The 19,932-nt window shown below is 40.6% G+C and overlaps 1 protein-coding gene across 2 annotated transcripts in view; it reads left to right on the top strand.

Moving 5' to 3' along the window:
- The window catches only part of lpin2 (lipin 2), a 90,410-nt gene that overhangs the window by 28,734 nt on the left and 41,744 nt on the right, over window positions 1–19,932 (top strand). For both annotated transcript variants that reach the window (XM_080194309.1, XM_080194308.1), the window contains exon 2: window positions 10,756–10,944. In XM_080194309.1, coding sequence (XP_080050435.1) covers window positions 10,765–10,944 — 180 coding nt within the window. In that variant the 5' untranslated portion in view covers window positions 10,756–10,764. The remainder of the gene's footprint in view (window positions 1–10,755; window positions 10,945–19,932) is intronic.

Here is a 19,932-nt window from a genome sequence, read left to right as displayed (position 1 = left end):
ACTGACAATGCACTTCCTATGGGTTTCTTGGTCGAGTAGAGTGGCTTCCATGGGAATTCCCACTGGTGTGACTGGGAGGATGCAGCCATCAGTGAATGGCATGCCATCTCCCACTACCAAGAGAAATGCTGAGGTCAGGCCAGCAAATCTCGCCCTTAGTCTTGTCCTCACCAGGACAGCTCACAAGAAATGACCAACAGTTTGAGGAGACTGATTGGCTGGCAAGTGGAGGAGTTGACAGGGAGAATGCAACATGGAACAGTTAACTGCCCAACTTTGCTCAAATTCAAACTGGGCAGGTCAACTCTGGCCAAGGCGTTGTCCTGGGCATGAACCAGGAATGACTGTTCTTCAAGCTTTTGCTTTTTTGAAAAAGGTGCATTGTGTGGATATGTTCCTTCTGGTTGCAAGGACCAGATCCTGAGTTTGAACTTGTGGCTTCTAGTGTTTTACAATTGAGCCACACAGTTGTGTGAAACTTACTTTCTGAATATTTTACGGTCAGTAGCTTCTACATCAGCTATCAAATGTCACACTGAGCAATATTCACTTCCAACGTGGTCACTGTAGATGTTGCAGGGAAGGAACCTGAAGCCTTTCTACAACTTTTGTGGAGGGTGGTTTCTGCCTTGGCATCTCACTGAATTAAGTTATCTTCTTCCATTTATTCATGAATTTGTCTATAATTTTTATGAGACTGTTAACTGACAAATCAATACCCTTACAGCTTGATGTGCACAATCTTTCTGTCATTAATGGGAGACCAGCTATCAAATTGCTTATTTCCTCAGTTATGAGGAGACTGCATCAAAACTAGCTCATTAGTATCCCAAATATCTATCTTTTCAATCTTTATCTGCAGAAATACACTTTGCTTTTAAAACATAATGTTTAAAATAAATCAAACACTTTAAATAGAAAAATAATCAGAAGATCTTGCGACACCAATAACATTACCATCATTGAGGGAGCCCTTGGTTATTGCACAACTTCAAAATGTGTAAACACAAGCTTCCTCTACACATTTCTTCATAAAATTTCATTGTTAGCATATGTGGCAAACATTAGTACTGCTACCAGTTTCTCAGCAGCCGTAGAAAGTGAAGTCCTTAGTCCCTGAGGTACAGAACTACAGTTATTTTAAAAATCCTTTTTAAAATGCGCAACACAATTTAATTTTTCTTTTTCTGCTAGTCCTCATGATGAAATAGCAGACTCTATTCAGTTCTCATGCCTTTACGTTGTGGGTGAGATGGAGAGAGCCACAGATTGGAATCCAAGACGCACAACCTTACAGTACATTGGGGCCTTTTGTTAATTAAGACTTTCTCAGTGAAGTGATTACACAGGATAACGTTAAGCTATGCAGTCACAAAAACTCAGGTTGGACTCTTCTAGATGCTGTTATCCTCCTTTGAAGCAGGATAAGTGATATTGGGAATCCTGGATGAGGGATCGGAGAACTCTGTTCAAGTTCTAAAGTATTTTTTGTGGAACAAAGGAAGATTGGACTTGGTGGGGGAGGGGGAGCCATTCAGCCCTTCAAACCTGCTCTGCGATCATGGTTGATCTGGTTGTGGTTTCAATTCTACTTGCTCGCACCCTCCCCAATAACTCTTGTCTTCCTTGTCAAACAAAAATCTGTCTAATTCGGCCGTGAACTCTCCGACCCCATTTATTCCTACTGTCTCCTCATCATGATGATGTCCAAGAACAAGGAAAATTACAGTAGAGGAACAGGCCCTTCAGGCCTCCAAGCCCGCACTGGCCATGCTGCCCAACTGAACTAAAACCCTCTACCCTTCCAGGGACCATATCCCTCTATTACCATCCTATTTGTGTACTTGTCAAGATGCTCCTTAAAAGTCACTATCATATCTGTTTCTGCTATCTCCCCCAGCAATGAGTTCCAGGCACCCACTACTCTGTTTTTAAAAAAAAATCTGCCTTGTACTTCTCCTTTAAACCTTGCTGCTTGCACCTTAAACCTGTGCACCTTAGTAATTGACTCTTCCACCCTGGGAAAAACCTTCTGACTATCCGCTCTGTCCATGCCCCTCATAATCTTGTAGGTCGCCCCTCAACCTCTGTCATTCTGGTGAGAACAAACCAAGTTTCTCCAACCTCTCCTTGTAGCCAATGCCCTCCAAACCAGGCAACATCCTGGTAAATCTTTTCTATACCCTCTCCAAAGCCTCCAGATCCTTCTGGCAGTGTGGTGACCAGAATTGAACACTATATTCCAAGTGCAGCCTAACTAAAACTGCAACATGACTTGCCAATTTTTAAACTCATGCCCTGGCCAATGAAGGCAAGCATGCCGTATGCCGCCTTGACTATCTTCCCTACCTGCATTGCTGCTTTGAGTGACTTGTGTACCTGTACACCCAGATTCCTTTGCCTTTCGATGCTCTTAAGGGTTCTACCATTTACTGTATATTTCCTATCTTCCAAAATGCATTTCCTCACATTTGTCCGGATTAAACTCCATCTGCCATCTCTTCGTCCGTCCTTTATCATGAAAATGGTATTCCCTACTACGTGCTGTTATCTTGCATTGTAACCTCTTGTCGTGGCACCTTATTAAATGCTTTTTGGAAACCCAAGTAAGCCACACCTATAGGTTCCATTTTTTTCACCTTGTTTGTTGTTTTCTTGAAGACCTCTAATAAATTAATTAAACACTGGCAAGAACTCTCTGGCTTTTTGCTCTGTTGGGATCTTCTGGTCCTGCTGATGGCACACCCCAGTTCTGAGCTTCCCAGCAGCATGGGGTGGAGTTAATGAGAAATCCCATTGACACCGGTGGGACCAGAAGATCCTCCCAGTGGCACACTGCTTCCCATCACAGGATGGACACCAGAGGGAGGTCAGAGAATTCTGCCCACTATTTTCTGTTAACGCTGTCTGATCACATTCTGATTTTTGAGTATCCTGCTATAAAATCCTTAATCGTGGGTTCTAACAATTTTTTTTCTTCCTCCTTATGACAGATGTTCAGATGTTGGTTGAGAATATCTGGAGTTTGGCTGACATGCCTTCCACATGGAAGTGTTTGTCAACACTTCCTGCAGACGCATCCTTGACAATTAGTCACTTGGGTGAAATATCTGAAGGGTGTTTATATCATGGAACTGTTACCTAGATATGACTCCTTGAGCCCAGTTCATCAGTCAATGAAATCATGGCTGAACTTCTACATCAGCTCTGCTTTCTTGCCCTATCTGCATATCCCTTGATTGCGTATCCTCTAACCTGTTGATCTTCATCTCATACATACTCAACTGAGCATCCTTGTTGCTCCAGGGTAGAAAATTCCAAAGATTTTCGAATGGGAATTACTGTAACAATAGCAGTAGTTATTTAAATAATTTAACACAAGCACTATTTCATAAGAAAAAATTGGGGATTGTATGAGTGAACTGATTTGTAGGAAAACTTTGAACAAAGTTATTCTGTTTGTCTCTATAGCTCTTTTCATTCTACCTAGTTCTAGTAAGAATACTCTTTCTTGCGCTCCCATCTGCTTTCTCTTTCTCAATCAGTTAGAGGACTAGAAGGAGAAACCTTTCAGCTGGAGTTTCTGCTGGAGTTTTATTGCAGCAATTCAAAACTAGCCCCAACTATCCTGCTTTGTACCCCTGCTCTATATCTTCCCCTGCTATAAGAATTTCTGTTGTTCACTGTCCGCTTTGATCCTGTTGGAAAAGCATTGTGATCAAGCAGTCCCTTAAGTAAAAACGTTTCTCCTAACCCCTCACTACTTTTGTGATGCCTTATCAGTCATTTCTCACCTAGAGAACTCTTTTCCTATTTCTTATATTAAAGTCCTTCAAAACTGAAAAGGATTCATCAAATCTCCTGCAGCCTTTGTTCCTGTGGAAATTATGCGAGTCACACATGACCTATATTTTTTTCATCCTGGTCAATCACTCTGACTTGAATGTTTTTTATATAATGTGGTGCTTAAAACTGCATGCAGCCCTCATGTCCCTATTTCTAAAACCAAAAATGAAACTAGAATGAATTTTCTAATCAACTTATTTATTGACACTTGCATTCTTTAAAATATGCATTTAGAGGCAAACTGCAGTTGAGAGTCAACATTTAGAGCTCCATACATATGAAATCGGCCCAGTTGCCTGTGAGCTCGACGTGTGGGTTTTCAGTGATAATGTATAGACACAATTGTGTTGTTTTGTAATTGCTGGTAGCTGGAACTAAGTTTTATTTCCTGTTTGTAGGACTCAATCATTTGTCATATTTTCCATGGGCTGCTGCAATTCTAGTTTAAAAATATGTGGTATCTATGTTGTCACGTAGCTGTGGACTGAGGAAAAGTATCAAGCAGCTTTGTTAAAATTTTAATCTGAAAATGTTCTGTCATGTTTCATCCCAGCAGCCAAACTTGTCTGAAGTAACGTTTCTTGAAACAAACTATTTTAAGAAAAGTACACTATTGTATCAATCAAATTATTTTTTGGCACTTGTCATTAAATTTAATGGCAAGCCTTGCATGTATCAAACTGGATTCTTTTTACAATGCAACAGATAAAATTAATCATATCTGCATATTCTGAGTATGTATTGTTGGCAGAATTACTCTGCCATCAATACAGCATATCAAAAGGAGTTGACGAGTGGAAGTGTGTTCCCTTGTTTAGAATTTGGGCCTATTTTTGATCTTCCTAGAGACTTTCTTAATTCAGCCAGTTTTTATTCCAGACTTTTTGTCTTGCACAAATGATGAATTTATGTAAATATTTTGCAATTGTGTCATTCTAATGAATTTCTCATGGGAAGGGAGTGTGTGAACAGTAACAGGCTGTTATTTGTGTTATATGCTTATAAGCAACTGTGTATTTTCAGTCTGTACATGTATATGTTACGTTTTAAAAAGAAATTCTCCTACTTTGGGTGTAACATTTTTCACATGAAAACTCAGATTACTGCCTGAAGGTAATTTATGATCAGTTGTAATGCCTCTATTGAAGTCACTTCTTTGTATGGTTAACTAATCTATCTTGTGATCTTTGGAAGCCATTGGAAAATATGTCAAATGCGATACAGCAGGGACTATTTTTGTTTTTTACATTGGTACATTGATGTTCATATTGAGAAAGGGGGTTTCCTTGCAGCACAGCAGAAACACCTGATGCCAAAATCCCTTTTACTTCAGAATTTACTACTGTAAGCATTCTGATGTAGGTAACTGCTGAGGAGGAACATTTAGCTGGGTGATTAATTCAGCTTTTACAATTTAAAAACACTAGGGTAATTCTGGAGCAGAAGAACTGGTGCCTCACTCATTTCCTCATTTGATAAATATACTTGGCATGCTCGTGCAGCAGGAAGTAGACTTGTCCAAAAATACAGCAAAGGTGGGGTCTGTGAACCACAACTCAGTTGTGGCGTCTTCAGTACGTTTTATTTCTGTACTCGAACTCAATGCTAACTCTTCTTTCATTAGCCCCTGCTATTATCAATGCATGAATGGGGATTAAGAGTTATTTTAAATAAATTGGGAACAGTTCTGCTCTGTCCATGTACATTATGATGAGCTGAATAATTATGAAACATGTCTACAGTATTTGTATCCTCGACTCCATAAAAAATGCATGATTTGAAAACTCTTCCTAGTAACGTGATTTGCCACTGCCCTTCCTTTCACTCGGAAGTTAACCAAGGAAAAGCCGATTCAGAAAGTGTGAAAGTGAATCGTTACTATTTGCAATTTTACCATCTGTCTATGTAATGGCCAGTACTTCCTTTGAAAGATGATATTTATTCATGTACTCTTCTGTTCTGTTGCAAAAAAAAGTTGGCAAACTTTTTTTGAAGTCTCTATTTTCACCTTCAGACTGGTCAATTCAGATCATTGTAAATAAGAGCTGTATGGACAAGTTCAGGAAGCTGAACTTGAATTTTTTTAAACATTCAAAGGATTTGGCAATGAGGGTGATGTGAGAATACCAGTAAGATATCAACTTGTGTTGGAATGCCAAGGCTGCAATTATTGTCTGTTGCGAGTTGGACTAAATTGTTGGTGTGCTCTGCCTCTTTGTACTAGTGTGAAGATGCTGGCATTGAACTGTATGCCCAAGCTATCAGAGGTGCGTCAACACCAGATTCATCAACTGCACTAAGATAGCCCTGAACATCACCCAAGCACAACGCAATGCCAGCCGTGCTCTCAAGACCAACCACAACATTGTCATCAAACCAGCAGACAAAGAAGGGGCTATCGTCATACTGAACAGAACGGATTACTGCAAAGAAGTACACAGACAACTGAACGACAAGGAGCACTACAGATGCAGATCCGACCAAAGAACACACCCGTCAACTCAACACTCTGATTAAGACCTTTGATTTGGACCTTCAGAGCACCCTCCGTGCTCTCATCCCATGTACTCCCAGTGTTGAAGATCTATCTCTACTGCCTCCCAAAGATACACAAGGCAAATAGACCTGGCTGTCCCATCGTACCGGGCAATGGGACCTTGTGCAAGAACTCCTCCAGCTACGTCGAAGGCATCCTGAAACCCATTATACAAAGAACCCCCAGCTTTTGTCACAATGCTACAGACTTACTACAGAAACTCAGCACACATGGAACAGTTGAACCATGGACACGCCTCGTCACAATGGATGTCTCAGTGCTCTACACCAGCATCCCCCATGATGATGGCATTGCTGCAACTGCCTCAGTGCTCAACGCCAACAACTGCCAGTTTCCAGACGCAATTTTACAACTCACCGGCTTCATCTTGGGCCACAATGTCTTCACCTTCAACAACCAGTTCTTCATCCAGACACACAGAACAGCCATGGGGACCAAATTCGCACCTCAATCTGCCAACATCTTCATGCACAGGTTTGATCAAGACTACTTCACCACACAGGACCTTCAACCGATGCTATACACTAGATACGTTGATGACATTTTCTTCCTTTGGACTCATGATGAACAATCACAAACAACTATATGATGACATCAGCAAGTTCCAACCCACCATCAGACTCACCATGGACTAGTCTCCGGAATCGATTGCATTCTCGGATGCACGCATCTCCATTAAGGATGGTCACCTCAGTACCTCACTGCACCGGAAGCCCACAGAACTTCACCATGCTCCATTTCTCCATAAACATGTTAAAGAAGCCCTTCCATGTGGCCAAGCCCTCCATATACACAGGATATGCTCAGATGAGGAGGATTGCAACTGACACCTCCAGACGCTGAAAGATACCTTCATAAGAACAGGATATGGCGCTCGATTCATCGATCGACAGTGAAAAACTGCACCAACAACCTCAGAAGACAAACAAGGGACACAGTGAGGAAAGTACCCTTCATCGTCCAGTACTTCCCCGAAGCAGAAAAGCTACGACATCTTCTCTGGAGTCTTCAACATGTCATTGAAGATGAACATTTCGCTAGGGCCATTCCCACACCCCCACTTCTTGCCTTCAAACAAATGCACAACCTTAAACAGACTGTGTCTGCAGCAAACTAGTAAAAAGTCTGACAACACCAGGTTTTAGTCCAACCTATTTATTTGATAATATTCTCACTAGCTTTCGAGGGGACTGCCTCTTCGTCAGGTATTCACCTGACGAAGAGGCAGTCCCCTCGAAAGCTAGTGAGAATATTATCAAATAAATAGGTTGGACTAAAACCTGGTGTTGTCAGACTTTTTACTGTGTTTACGCCAGTCCAGCGCCGGCATACCCACATCATGCAGCAAACTACCCAGCCTTCAGGAGAACAGTAACACAACAACCCTGCCACAGCAACCTCTGCAAGACATGCCAGATCATCGACATGGATGCCATCATCTCAAGTGAGAACACCATCTACCAGTTATACAGTGCATACTCTTGCAACTTCGCCAACATTGTCTACCTGATGTGCTGCAGGAAAAGATGTCCCAAGGTATGGTACGTTTGGGGAGACCATGCAGACGCTACAACAAGGGATGAATGAACACCGCTCGACAATCACCAGGCAAGACTGTTCCCTTGCTGTTGGCAAACACTTCAGCAGTCATGGGCATTCGGCCTCTGATCTTCGGGTAAACATTCTACAGGGCGGCTTTCACGACATACGACAACGCAGAGTTGCTGACCAGAAACTGATGGCCAAGTTCCGTGAACATGAGGAAGGCCTCAACCGGGATCTTGGGTTCATATCACATTATCTGTAACCCCCATGACTTACCTGGGCTTGCAACATCTCTTACTGTCCTGTCTGGAGACAATACACATCTCTTGAACCTATGCTTTATGCTATTCTCCACTCAGCGTCTGCATCTTTAAGACTTGAATGGCTGTAAAGACTCGCATTCTAATCTACTAATCAGTATTCTGTAAACTGTGTGTGCCTTTTATATGCCCTGTTTGTGATCAGAACTCTCCACTCACCTGACGAAGGAACAGCGTTCAGAAAGCTAGTGCTGTTTATTACCAAATAAACCTGTTGGACTTTAATCTGGTGTTGAGACTTCTTACTGCTTAAACTGGAGCAGCTGTACTGATGGTGTTTCCACTGTGGTGTTGCTTTAAATCCATTCGTTTCCCTTTTTAGTAAAGTGCAGGATCCATTGCAATATTCTACACCGTATTCAACCGGTGTCTGAACATGATATGGAGATGCCAGTGTTGAACTTGAACTTGAATGGACAGATGAGAAGTCGCATGATACCAGTTATAGTCCAACTGGTTTATTTATAATCACAAGCTTTTGGAGCACTGCTCCTTTGTCAGGTGAAGTCAGATGCCTGAGTAAGATAACCAGAATTTTAGAAGCAAGGAGGAACTCAACAGCATGGGAGTGGAGCTGGAATTTGTTAGGGTGAGTGATGTGTTCCTGAACTTCAACAGAACTGGAATCAAGAGTGAATCTTAAACTATGGCAGACTGCAGAACAAGTGCTGACGGTTTACAAAATTGTGGCAGGCTCTGAAGGTGCATTGAGAGTGCAAGACTTCAGCCATTGGGGCTAGAATTTTCCTGTAACTTCTGAGTCCTGTGGTACTAGAGAATTAAATCCTTGCACGTAGTAGTAAAAAGCATTGAGTTGTAGTACCAGAGATTGGCAGCAATTAGGCTTAGATGACGAAGCACTAGGAGAAAATTTTATCATTTTGGCAACTAGCTTGGAACTTGGAATTTGACAGCTCTTCCAGCTTGGATGTTATGCTGAGCGTTGTGGTGGTGGGAGATAGAGGGAGTAATGGGGCTTGTGTCTGTTGCAAAAACACGTCTGGTTGGAAACCTGAAGTTACTTCCATGAAAGTGTGCAGAAATTGCCTGTTTGAGGTGCATTCTTAGTATTTCTAAGGTTGGACTCTCAAACTATACTACAAAAGAAACTTTCAGCAAAATGGGCTTCGATGGAATTGCTGAAAGTCAATTTCATGTTTGATGTGAAAACAATGTTATTAGAAAATTGTTCTTTACGATTAACAAAGAATGACATCAAGATGAAGATTACAAAGATGTGCATGCTAAATTACCTCTTAGTGTCCTTAGATGTGCAGGTTAGGTGGATTAGTCATGGTAAATGCACATTGCTACAGGGATAGTGCAAAGGGGAGGGCCTGGTTGGGAGAGTTGGTGCAGACTTGGGCTGTTTGGCCCCTTACACCAAAGGGATTCTGATTGCTTTATATTGGGGTTAGGCAACCTACTTAATAGATTTATCAAAAAAAACACCATTTCTAAGGCCTTTTTTCATGGCTGGGTTTCAATAACTGTCTTTTAAAACAATGGGGAATTGCTAGCCAACCATAATACACAACTTGCATTCCACCTAACTGGGACATAAAGGGAATAGACACTTGAAAGGCCTTTTCAGGAGTTTGCAAAAGCCCATCTCCTGTTGGCTTCCTTGTGCTCTGCTCATGCAGCCCGCCCCCTCAAGCATTGGACATGGATATGGCAGGGTGACTGTCAAGGGAGCGTGATGTATGAATAAGGGATGTGATTTACCTCGTTAAATTTGGGCAGTAAGGTCAACAAACCCGTTCTTTGATTTAATCTCACAAAATTTGTTGGATTTTTGCTGATCTGGAGTGTATATAGTGGGACTCTTACAATATTGACAAAATTTACAATTAAAACCCTGTGACAGCCAGATGTTGAATAGTAAATTTAGGGAATTAATTTTTACTCATCCTCGTGTGGTTGTAAGGGTCAGAGTTAGCCTCAAGAGGAAACAGCTTCTCTATGCCTACCTTGTCAATTCTTTTTATCATCTCAAATGCCTCAAATAGACTTAATTAGTGTAGTAGTGTACAGGTTATTTAGTGTGTGCTTTCTTCACAAGGATTTAATCAGGTTGTGTGTGTACACTTCAACATTTTCAATTAATTGGAAACTATACAAGGGTGATTTTAATCTTGTTACTTCATGCAAGTATGCTTTATTTATGTGTACAGTGCTATAACATATACAAGCTGTGATATCATTGAATCAAACTGACGTTCCTGGTATGTCCCTGTTGATCAAGTCACAGGTTTCATTATATTTATCAAACTATGAAACATATACAGCTATTTACTTGAGAAGGCCTGACTTGTGGGTTTCATAAATGTTAAATGGTTTTTAAAAAAATCCTTAGTTTGCATATCTTCACAACACGACATGTAGATGCACTCAGGATTGAATGTTGAAATGGGTGAACTTTTGTGTAGTGCTGAAATATTTAATTGAACATCAGCAATATTTTTCTTTTAATTTTTTTTCTAGTCCCAAACCATGAACTATGTTGGACAGTTACTGGTAACAGTCAAGGAATTGTACAAGGGATTGAACCCTGCAACACTCTCTGGATGCATCGATGTGATCGTAGTCCAACAACAGGATGGCACTTATCAATGCTCACCATTTCATGTTCGGTTTGGAAAGCTGGGGGTACTTCGATCAAAGGAAAATGTGGTAAGTTTCCAGTTATGATTCATAAAGCTAAAGGCAATGATTAAATGAACTTGAGCCAGTATATTCCTGAACTTGTCACATCTTTTTCAATTTGCAATGTAGTGTTAATCTTAGTGTAGTATTCCATCTTGGAATGATACAACCCATTATGATGTGTGATTATGTTGTTAATTTATTATGTTGCCAGTTCGCATATAGTTTTCAGAAACTGAACAGTTCCAAGGCTTTTCTACTGCTGTGCTGATGATAAAAACAATATCTGAAAAGTGGGTTCAAAACAAAAGATGAAAATATTGGATTGTCAAAATCTTTTAGTATCATGTATAGTATTAAGACTGGGGCCTAAATTTTGCTCTGTCATTTTGAAATTGAAAGTTTGAAGTTCAGGGTTGAGAAATATCTATCTGATTGCATGGAGACAACAGTCTATATGAATCAGAAACCTTTTGTAGAAAAATATAAAACCAAAAATGCAAGACTTTTGTTGGAATTTGTGGAAAAATTGTCCACGTTGCAGGGAAAGTTGTGCGATGGCAAATATTCTATTCAGAGTTTAAACAGCCCGCGTATGAATGACAACTCAAACCTCAACTGAACAGACCCAACTGAGTAAAAAGGAAGATGCAGGGATGTGGATGAATGAGTTTTGTTTATTTTTCACTTTATTATTTGTTTTTTCTCAGTCCTGTAATGAAATAAGGGAATCTCCATTTGATTCAGTGTGATGTAGAACTGTTTTGAAGATGTGAATTTTTTAAAAAGATGTTACACTGCTTTTTTTAACCTTCCTGCCTCCTGTGTTTAGAATAATCGAATATACAGCGGCAGAAAAAGATTAAAACAACCCACTCCCCTCCCCTTGAATCCAGTGACCCTCTATTCTAGGGACGAGGGTCTCTCTTATGAAGAGAGATTGGGCAGATTAGACCTATACACTCTAGAGTTTAGAAGAATGAGAAGAGATCTATGTGAGGCATTTAAGATGACAAAAAGGATTGACAAAATAGGTATAGAGAAGCTGTTTCCTTTTGTGAGGCTAACCGAGTGTTGTTCCTCACAATGCTTGTTCTCTTGTGTGAAGTAGTTAAATCAGAATGAGTTGTCTACCTTTCCTCCTTTTGGGTACAGATCTGTGTCATAAGAATTAATAGAGTAGACAATTCAACTCCTCGAGCCTGTTCCACTATTCAATGCGATCATGGCTGATCTCAATTCCACTACCCTTCAACTTGTTACTAATTAAAGATCTGTCTCAAATTTACTTGATGTCTTAGCACCCAATGCATTCTGGGATAGTGGATTTCACCGATTCATGAGAATTCTGAGAGAAGTAATTTCTCCATCTGTTTTAAATCTGCTACTCTAAACCGAGATTGCCCCACAGGAGGAAACATCCTCTCTGCGTCTACTCTATCAATCCATATTAGCATCTTGTACACCTCAATTAGATATCCCCTCATTCTTCTAATCTCTGGAGAATATAGGCCTAAACTGCTCAACCACTCCTTCAATCAATCTAACAAACCTCCTTTGAAGTACCTGTGATGCAACTACATCCCTCGTCAAATAGGAGGACCAAATCAGTGCACAGTACTCCAGGTTTGGTTTCACTAATGCCTAGGAAAGTTGTGGCAACACGTCCCTACTTTTCTACTCTCTTCCTTGAACAATAAATGCCAAAATTTCATTTGTCCTCCTTAATGGTGCATGGAGTGTACCACTGCACCGCGCACGCTGGGTCGGCCCAAGGTTTGATCGCTAATCTCAGCTACGGAAGCAGAAAGAACATTATAGCCAGCAAAAGAAGAGAAAAAATGTTCCTGTTCCTGGAATCCAGCTGGCTGAGCAGCCAGACGTTATAAGCATTTAAACATCTTGTGATGTTTCATTGCGTTAGACACAATATAAACATTTGTACAGAAATCAGTTTAAAGTTGAGGACCAACCTGGTTGCTTCAGTTTGTGCTTTTGGGACTGATTTTCCAGAACTCAAAAACCAATTTTGGGATCCTGGAAGCAGGCACGAAACCTGCTTTTATAACTTGTGTCCCCTGTTTAGGAAGTAAAGTTGAAAGAAAACAGAGGATTAATTGAAGGAAAGAAATGGGACAGACTGACATAAAGACAGTTTAAAATAATTCCCAATTATCATGTTTTCCTCTTAAGTAGCATCCATAGCTTTCCACGAGTCTTAAATGGGGAATTGAAGTCCAAATCCCAGCATGTTCTTTATTTAAAAATGGGAGGCTAAAGGTGAATGTTTGTGAACAACGCTTCAATACAAGAATGTAATAAACTCCCATATTGCAAAATATTTTTTTGGTTTTGCATAATGAATAAACATTGTCCAAATATTTGGCAAAGTTAGTATGAACAACTTTACTGGATTGAAATGCAAAATGCCTTAATAAAATAACACTGAAAGCAGTTTGAAATCTTGTAAAACTGGAAATGATTTGACAAATTATGACTTGTAATGATGTTTCTGTGCAGTCTCTGCCAAGTACATGATTTAACTGCTGTGAGATTATCTTGCTATGACTGCATATTGATTTGAATGAAGTGACCTGGCAATTTTGGAAAATGTACCAACTGTTCAGTAAAGGAGTAATTTCCGTCCTGACCCTGGGTATCACCTACTGTACACTTGCCATATTGAGTACGATTGAATTCTTTAAATAGGCAGTAATTGTTTAAAAATTAGTCCCAGCATGGAGATGACCAATTTAGATGACTCTTCGTCCGAGCTCCGATGAAGGGTTACCTATACTCAATGTTGGCTCTATTTTCTCCCACAGATGCTGTCAGACATACTGAGATTTTCCAACATCTGTTTGTTTCCAACATTTGTTTCAGATTCCAGCATGCATAGCATTTTGCTTTAATCTTAGTGCAATATTTGGTTTGTTTTTCTACACTTAAAAAGGGATTGTGTTTCCCCTTTTTCCCAAGACAAGCCAGGGATCGGTATAGCTGCTGAAAATAAACTATTGCTGTCCTAACATGGTCGTCACCTCTACATGTGTAATCCAAGACTTATTTTCGCTGATCTACCTTGTTTATCAAACATGCCTGTAGAATATAAAGAACTCTCTCTGCATTTTGCCCATTTCTTCCTCCCCATCGGATACTCTTTGTCTACCATTATGCATATAAAAGTTCAAGAGGTATTAAAGCACAGGTGTCACACCATTATCTAAGTGAACATTGTGAATTGCATAATGGAATGGATTATAGACTGGTATGATACTTCAACTCTAGCTAGTCAAACGCAGTCTAGAAAGTTGTGTGAAAGAACATCAGGAATCACAGCAGGAGTAGATTAGAAAATTCCTTGAGTCTGTTTGACCATTCTCTATTATTGTGGTTGGTCCTCTGCTTCCATCTCAATTTTCTGCAGTCTGCTGCATACAAAATGAGTTTGGGGATCCTTGATACAGTTTCTGATGGGCCCGTGCAGCATACATCAGCAGTGTGAATCATCAGTTGGCATTCTCGCTTAGAGGACACAGGACAAACATTGTGGGAAATGACTATTGTACACTAACAGGAAGATATGCTTTTCTCGGGATGGAATCTGAAGAATATTTAAGGGGTGTAACACAAGCCATGCTACCCTGACCTGGGAATGTTTGATATTGAGAACTGAAAAGAAAGCATTTATTCTCTAATGTCAAAGCCTTTGACCTTTTAATGAGCACAATATTCACAAATGTTTTTTAAAAAAATAGATGTCTGAAGTAAACATTTATGCCGTTAATTTATGCCAAAGACTCCTCTTCTGACTCAACTTTGACAGAAAACCCAAAGAAATGGCCAATTTTCTGAGATCTCCACTGATCGCCCACCAAAGCTACACATATTGCGTTAGCTGCATCTTGTTCTTCTCTCGAACACCAGTGGTTTTGAGAATCCTGTAATTAAAATGAAGAAATTAATTCTGACAAACGTCACTGCACAAATTCAGTTTCAGCATGTGACCATGGGAAAATAATTTTGTCTTTGTGCAGGAAATGGGAATCAAATACTTTTTCTAAAGGGAGAATGTTTTTGTTTGTGTAACTGCTATAATTGCATACATATTCAATTCCTCAACATCAAAGATCTTAAAGCAATTAGCTTTGTTTTATCACTAAATTACATACACTGAACTACTTGGCTAAGTTGAACCTTTTGCTTTAGGGGTGTCTTTAAAACTGTGGGGATTAAATATTGCAGCTAAGGTTACAAATGGAATCAATTTGCAATATAATTTATGCTGTGGAAATCACTTGCCAATTTTCTCTTGTTCGTATCTCATCTACACAATTATAGGTTACATGTACAAAATGATTAACATGTCAAATGCAGATACTAGCGCACAGAATAGGCAGAAAGCAGCTCTTCTAGTTGAACTTGAACTTGTATGACTGAAATTCAACACTAATTGTCGTAAAAATATTTGGCTTCTGTTGTACTGTTATGAACCCCCCCCTGATGTTGCATGCGAGGGGTATCCCAAAGCCAGAAAGGTAACTTGGAATACCGATTGTTAGTGGTGTATATTTTCAATTTGGAATATTGTGAGAAAAGATATGCAAACTGGGGAGGAACAGTCCAATCGTTTTTGATCAATTAATTAAGAATATTTATTAACTTGAAAGAAAATATACAGCAAGAAAGACTTTAGTACACTACAACAGTGCACTTAGCTACACTAATAGCTGTTCACATGCAGTGTCTCTTGAAATTAACCCTTGTTGCTAATTACCTATGTTTCCTTAACTCTGAGAAGCACCCCTTTTCCCAAACATGATCCAATACTCAAATAAATCCAGCAGAAAGCTGTCTTCAATATTCAGCATTGGGTAACACACTGGCACAGTGATTAGCACTCTGGAAATTTAAGTCTAATCACATTTATAAATCTTATTCCTCCTGTACCTTTTGATGTATGATTTAAAGCACTGTACAAGTCGATGAATCAGATTCCTCGCAGTGCCAGTACACTAATGTTCGAATTAGAATGTGGAAAACTGTACATGACCTCAGATGAGAGAGTGCGTTACTTCACTCATTGTTTATATGGAAATATATAGGGATTGTGCCAGAGGACTGGAGTGGCTAATGTTGTTCCTGTCTTCAAGAAAGGAAATAGGAATGACCCTGGTAATTATAGGCCGTTTAGTCTTCAGTGGTCAGTAAGCTAATGGAATGTTAACTTCCAGGGGATAGGACTTATGACCATTTGGAAAGATGCAGCTTAATTTGGGATAATCAGCATGGTTTCATGAGGGTCAAATTTCCTGCCTGTCAAATTTCCTGCCTGTCAAATTTGATTGAATTCTTTGAGGAGGTAACTAAGCGTGTAGACTAAGGTAAAGCAGTTGATGTCGTAAACATGGATTTTAATAAGTCATTTGGTAAGCTTCCCCATGGTAGGCTCATGAAGAAAGTAAGGAGGTGTGGGATATAAGGAAATTTGGCCGATTGGATAAGTAACTGGCTGGCTCGTAGAAGACAGAGTGGTGGAAGGAAAATTTTCAGACTGGAGGCCACTTACCAGCAGTGTACCACAGGGATCAGTGCTGGGTCCTCTGCTATTTGATTTTTATCAATGACTTGGAGGAGGGGACTAAAGGGTGGGTTAGTAAATTTGCTGATGACTCCAAGATTGGAGTAGTGGATGAAGTGGAGGGCTGTTGTAGGCTGTGAAGAGACATTGATAGGATGCAGAGCTGGGCAGAAAAGCGGAAGATGGAGTTTAACCCATGCAAGGTGATTCATTTTGGTGGAACAAACTTGAATGCGGATTACAGGGTCAACGGCAGAGTTCTAAAGAATGTGGAGGAACAGAAATCTTGGGGTTCATATCCACAGATCTCTGAAGTTGCCACTCAAGTGGATAGAGCCATGAAGAAGGCTTTATAGTGTGTTAGCGTTTATTAACAGGGGGTTTGAGTTTAAGAGCCATGGGGTTATGCAGGACCTTGGTGAGACCACATCTGGAATGTTGTGTTCAGTTCTGGTCACCTCACTATAAGAAGGATGTGGAAAGATTGGAGAGCGTGCAGAGGAGATTTACCAGGATGCTGCCTGGTTTGGAGGGTAGGTCTTGAGGAAAGGTTGAGGGAGCTACAGCTTTTTCTTTAGAGTGGAGGAGGATGAGAGACGACTTAATAGTGGTTTACAAGATGAGGAGGATAGATAGTCTCTGCATGTCCAGTCTATTTGCTCTGGTGGATGTAGCTGTTAGTAGGGGGCATAAGTTTAAGGTTCATGGTGGGAGATTTCAGAGGGATGTCTGAGGTAGATTCTTTACTCAGTGGTTGGGGTGTGGAGTGGACTGCCTGCTGTGATAGTGGAGTCAGACACTTTAGGAACTTTCAAGTGGTTATTGGATAGGCACATGGAGCACACTGAAATGATGGGGAGTGGGATAGCTTGATCTTGAGTTCACTTGTAGCTTGGCACAATATCGAGGGCCAAAGGGCCTGCGTTGTGCTGTACTGTTCTATGAGCAACTGTTTGGAAAATATAGATGTCCAAATATAAATGAGATGCACTGTCAGAAGTCTACAGATGTGCGGGTTAGGTTGATTGACCATGCTAAATTACCCTTTTCTGTCCCGAGATATGTAGGTGAGAGGGATTTGAGGGGCAAATATGTTGTGTTATTGGGATAGGGCCTGGGCAGGATTGTTGTTGGTGCAGACTCGATGAACAGAATGGCCTCCTTCTGCACTGTAGGGTTTCTATGATTCTATTGTCACTTTCTGGACAGGACAAATTCAATTGAAAGTACCAAATACAATAAAATTGTGTACTTGGGTGTATTTTGTTCCTAAACTTTGCAGTTGTAATGTTTTGTTCTGTAACAATCCATGTTATAGCTACCGTGCTACATTAGGGCCATGTTAGGGTGCCACAGTAGCACAGTGGTTAGCACTGCTGCTTCACAGCTCCAGGGACCTGGGTTTGATTCCTGGCTTGGGTCATTGTCTGTGTGGAGTTTGCACTTTCTCCTCATGTCTGTATGGATTTCCTCCAGGTGCTCCGGTTTCCTCCCACAATCCAAAGATGTATGGGTGAGGTTTATTAGCCATGCTAAATTGACCGTAGGTGCATAGGTTAGAGGATTAGTGGGTAAAATATGTACAGATATTGGGTGGGATTGTGGTTGGTGCAGACTTGATGGGCCGAATGGCCTCTTTCTGTACTGTAGGGTTTCTTTCTTTCTTTCTATGTTCTTTTGGACTGATCATATTCTATTCAGTGATGGGATTAGAAAATTAGTTAAGTGCTAATACATTTCTGAATGCAGTTTGTGATGAACTGCATGAACTGTTGCTATAATTTAACAACTCCAATATTGAAGCAGCCCATGCTACTAGGGTCTGAGTAATCTCCAAGTTTGGACAGGCAAATAGCAGAAACAATGACATTCAGGTCCCCCACCGTGGAGTCCTCCATAATAATCTTGGGATTCATGGTTAATGGCAAACACATCAATGATGCAACCCACATAATCAGGACAGATCAGCTCACCAGTCTCTCCAATGCCTGCAATGGTCAAGCTGATGGAATGTTCCAAATGAATGCACCAGCACCAAAATTCAAGTAGTATGGCATAACCTAGAATGGGGCATCTGTTTGCTCCCTGTAGTTAGATCTCGGCCCTCCATCACCAATTCATTGTGGCTGCGATATGTACAGGATGTATTGTAACCATTCACCCATGCTTAGTGACCTCTGCCAATCCTGCACCCCCTTCCAACAGAAGAACAAGCACAGCAACATCAAGGGGATAAAATCATCTCTTGATTTCCTTCCAAGTCGTGCAGCATCCTGACTTTGAAGTGTATCACTGTTCGTTCCTCACTGAGTCAGAATCTTGGAATTCCTGACCCAGTTAAAGAAAAGGTACCATGACCATCTTAGGCATGGATAATAACCACGTCCACGTTGTATTGTATATGTGATTATGATAGTTAACTATGAATCCTGTTTTCCAGTGCAGCTTTTATATTTGAAAGAAATCATAATGGCTTTAAACTTGGTGCATGGTCCAGGATTGTACTGCATCATTAAACCAAAGTAAGATGCACGGCTGGTGTGGAGAGTTCATAGAAACCCTACAGTACGGTAGGAGGCCATTCAGCCCATCGAGTCTGCATTGACCACAATCCCACCTTGGTCCTATCCCCGTAACCTCATGCACTTATCCTAGCTAGTCTCCCTGACACCAAGGGCAATTTAGCATAGCCAGTCCATCTAATCTGCACATCTTTGGGAGAAAACAGAACACCTGGAGGAAATCCATGCAGACATGGGGAGAACATGCAAACTCCACACACAGTGACCTAAGCCAGAATCAAACCTGGGTCCCTGACACTGTGAGGCAGCAGTGCTAACCACTGTGCCAGCGTGCTGCCTGTATACTCCATAGGCTCCAGACAGTGAACTACCCATACCAGCAGTTGGTAAACTGAGCCTGTTCAACACAATAACAGCAAGTGTTAACCTGGACCTTTATTTCTCTGAATCAGATAACAGAAAATAGAGTAAGTTCCTGTCTAGCTGCTTGTGTACTTCAACCAAACACACAAATGGAGTTTTGGTTAGAATAGGATTTTGAATCTAATTCTCCATTACTAAAGGTCAAAGAGGAGTTTTATTGTTGTGAAATCCTAAAGGCTGTTTGATTCTTGCCACCTATTGTGGCTTTGAATCCACAAGTGTTGAATGTTTTTAAAATGTGTACATTTTTGCTCCTTGTCAAACAGGTAGGTGGCTAAGATCCCAATAGTACAACTAAGGTTTAAAATTCAGAGATTATTCCAGGGCAATTCTGGTCATTCTTGCATGTTTTGCCCTCCATAAACTTGATGTCATCCAAAACTCGGCCTCTGTTTGCAACCCACCAAATTCTGGTCACTCTCTAAACCTCCTGTTTGCAGACCTGGTTTGGTCACTTTGTTTTTTAAAAAAATACGAGACCTTAGCCTT

This window comes from Carcharhinus amblyrhynchos, chromosome 8 (assembly GCF_965287045.1).
Source record: "Carcharhinus amblyrhynchos chromosome 8, sCarAmb.v2.hapA, whole genome shotgun sequence".
In the NCBI taxonomy this organism is placed as follows: domain Eukaryota; kingdom Metazoa; phylum Chordata; class Chondrichthyes; order Carcharhiniformes; family Carcharhinidae; genus Carcharhinus; species Carcharhinus amblyrhynchos.
This window is presented reverse-complemented; position numbering and strand designations above follow the sequence as displayed.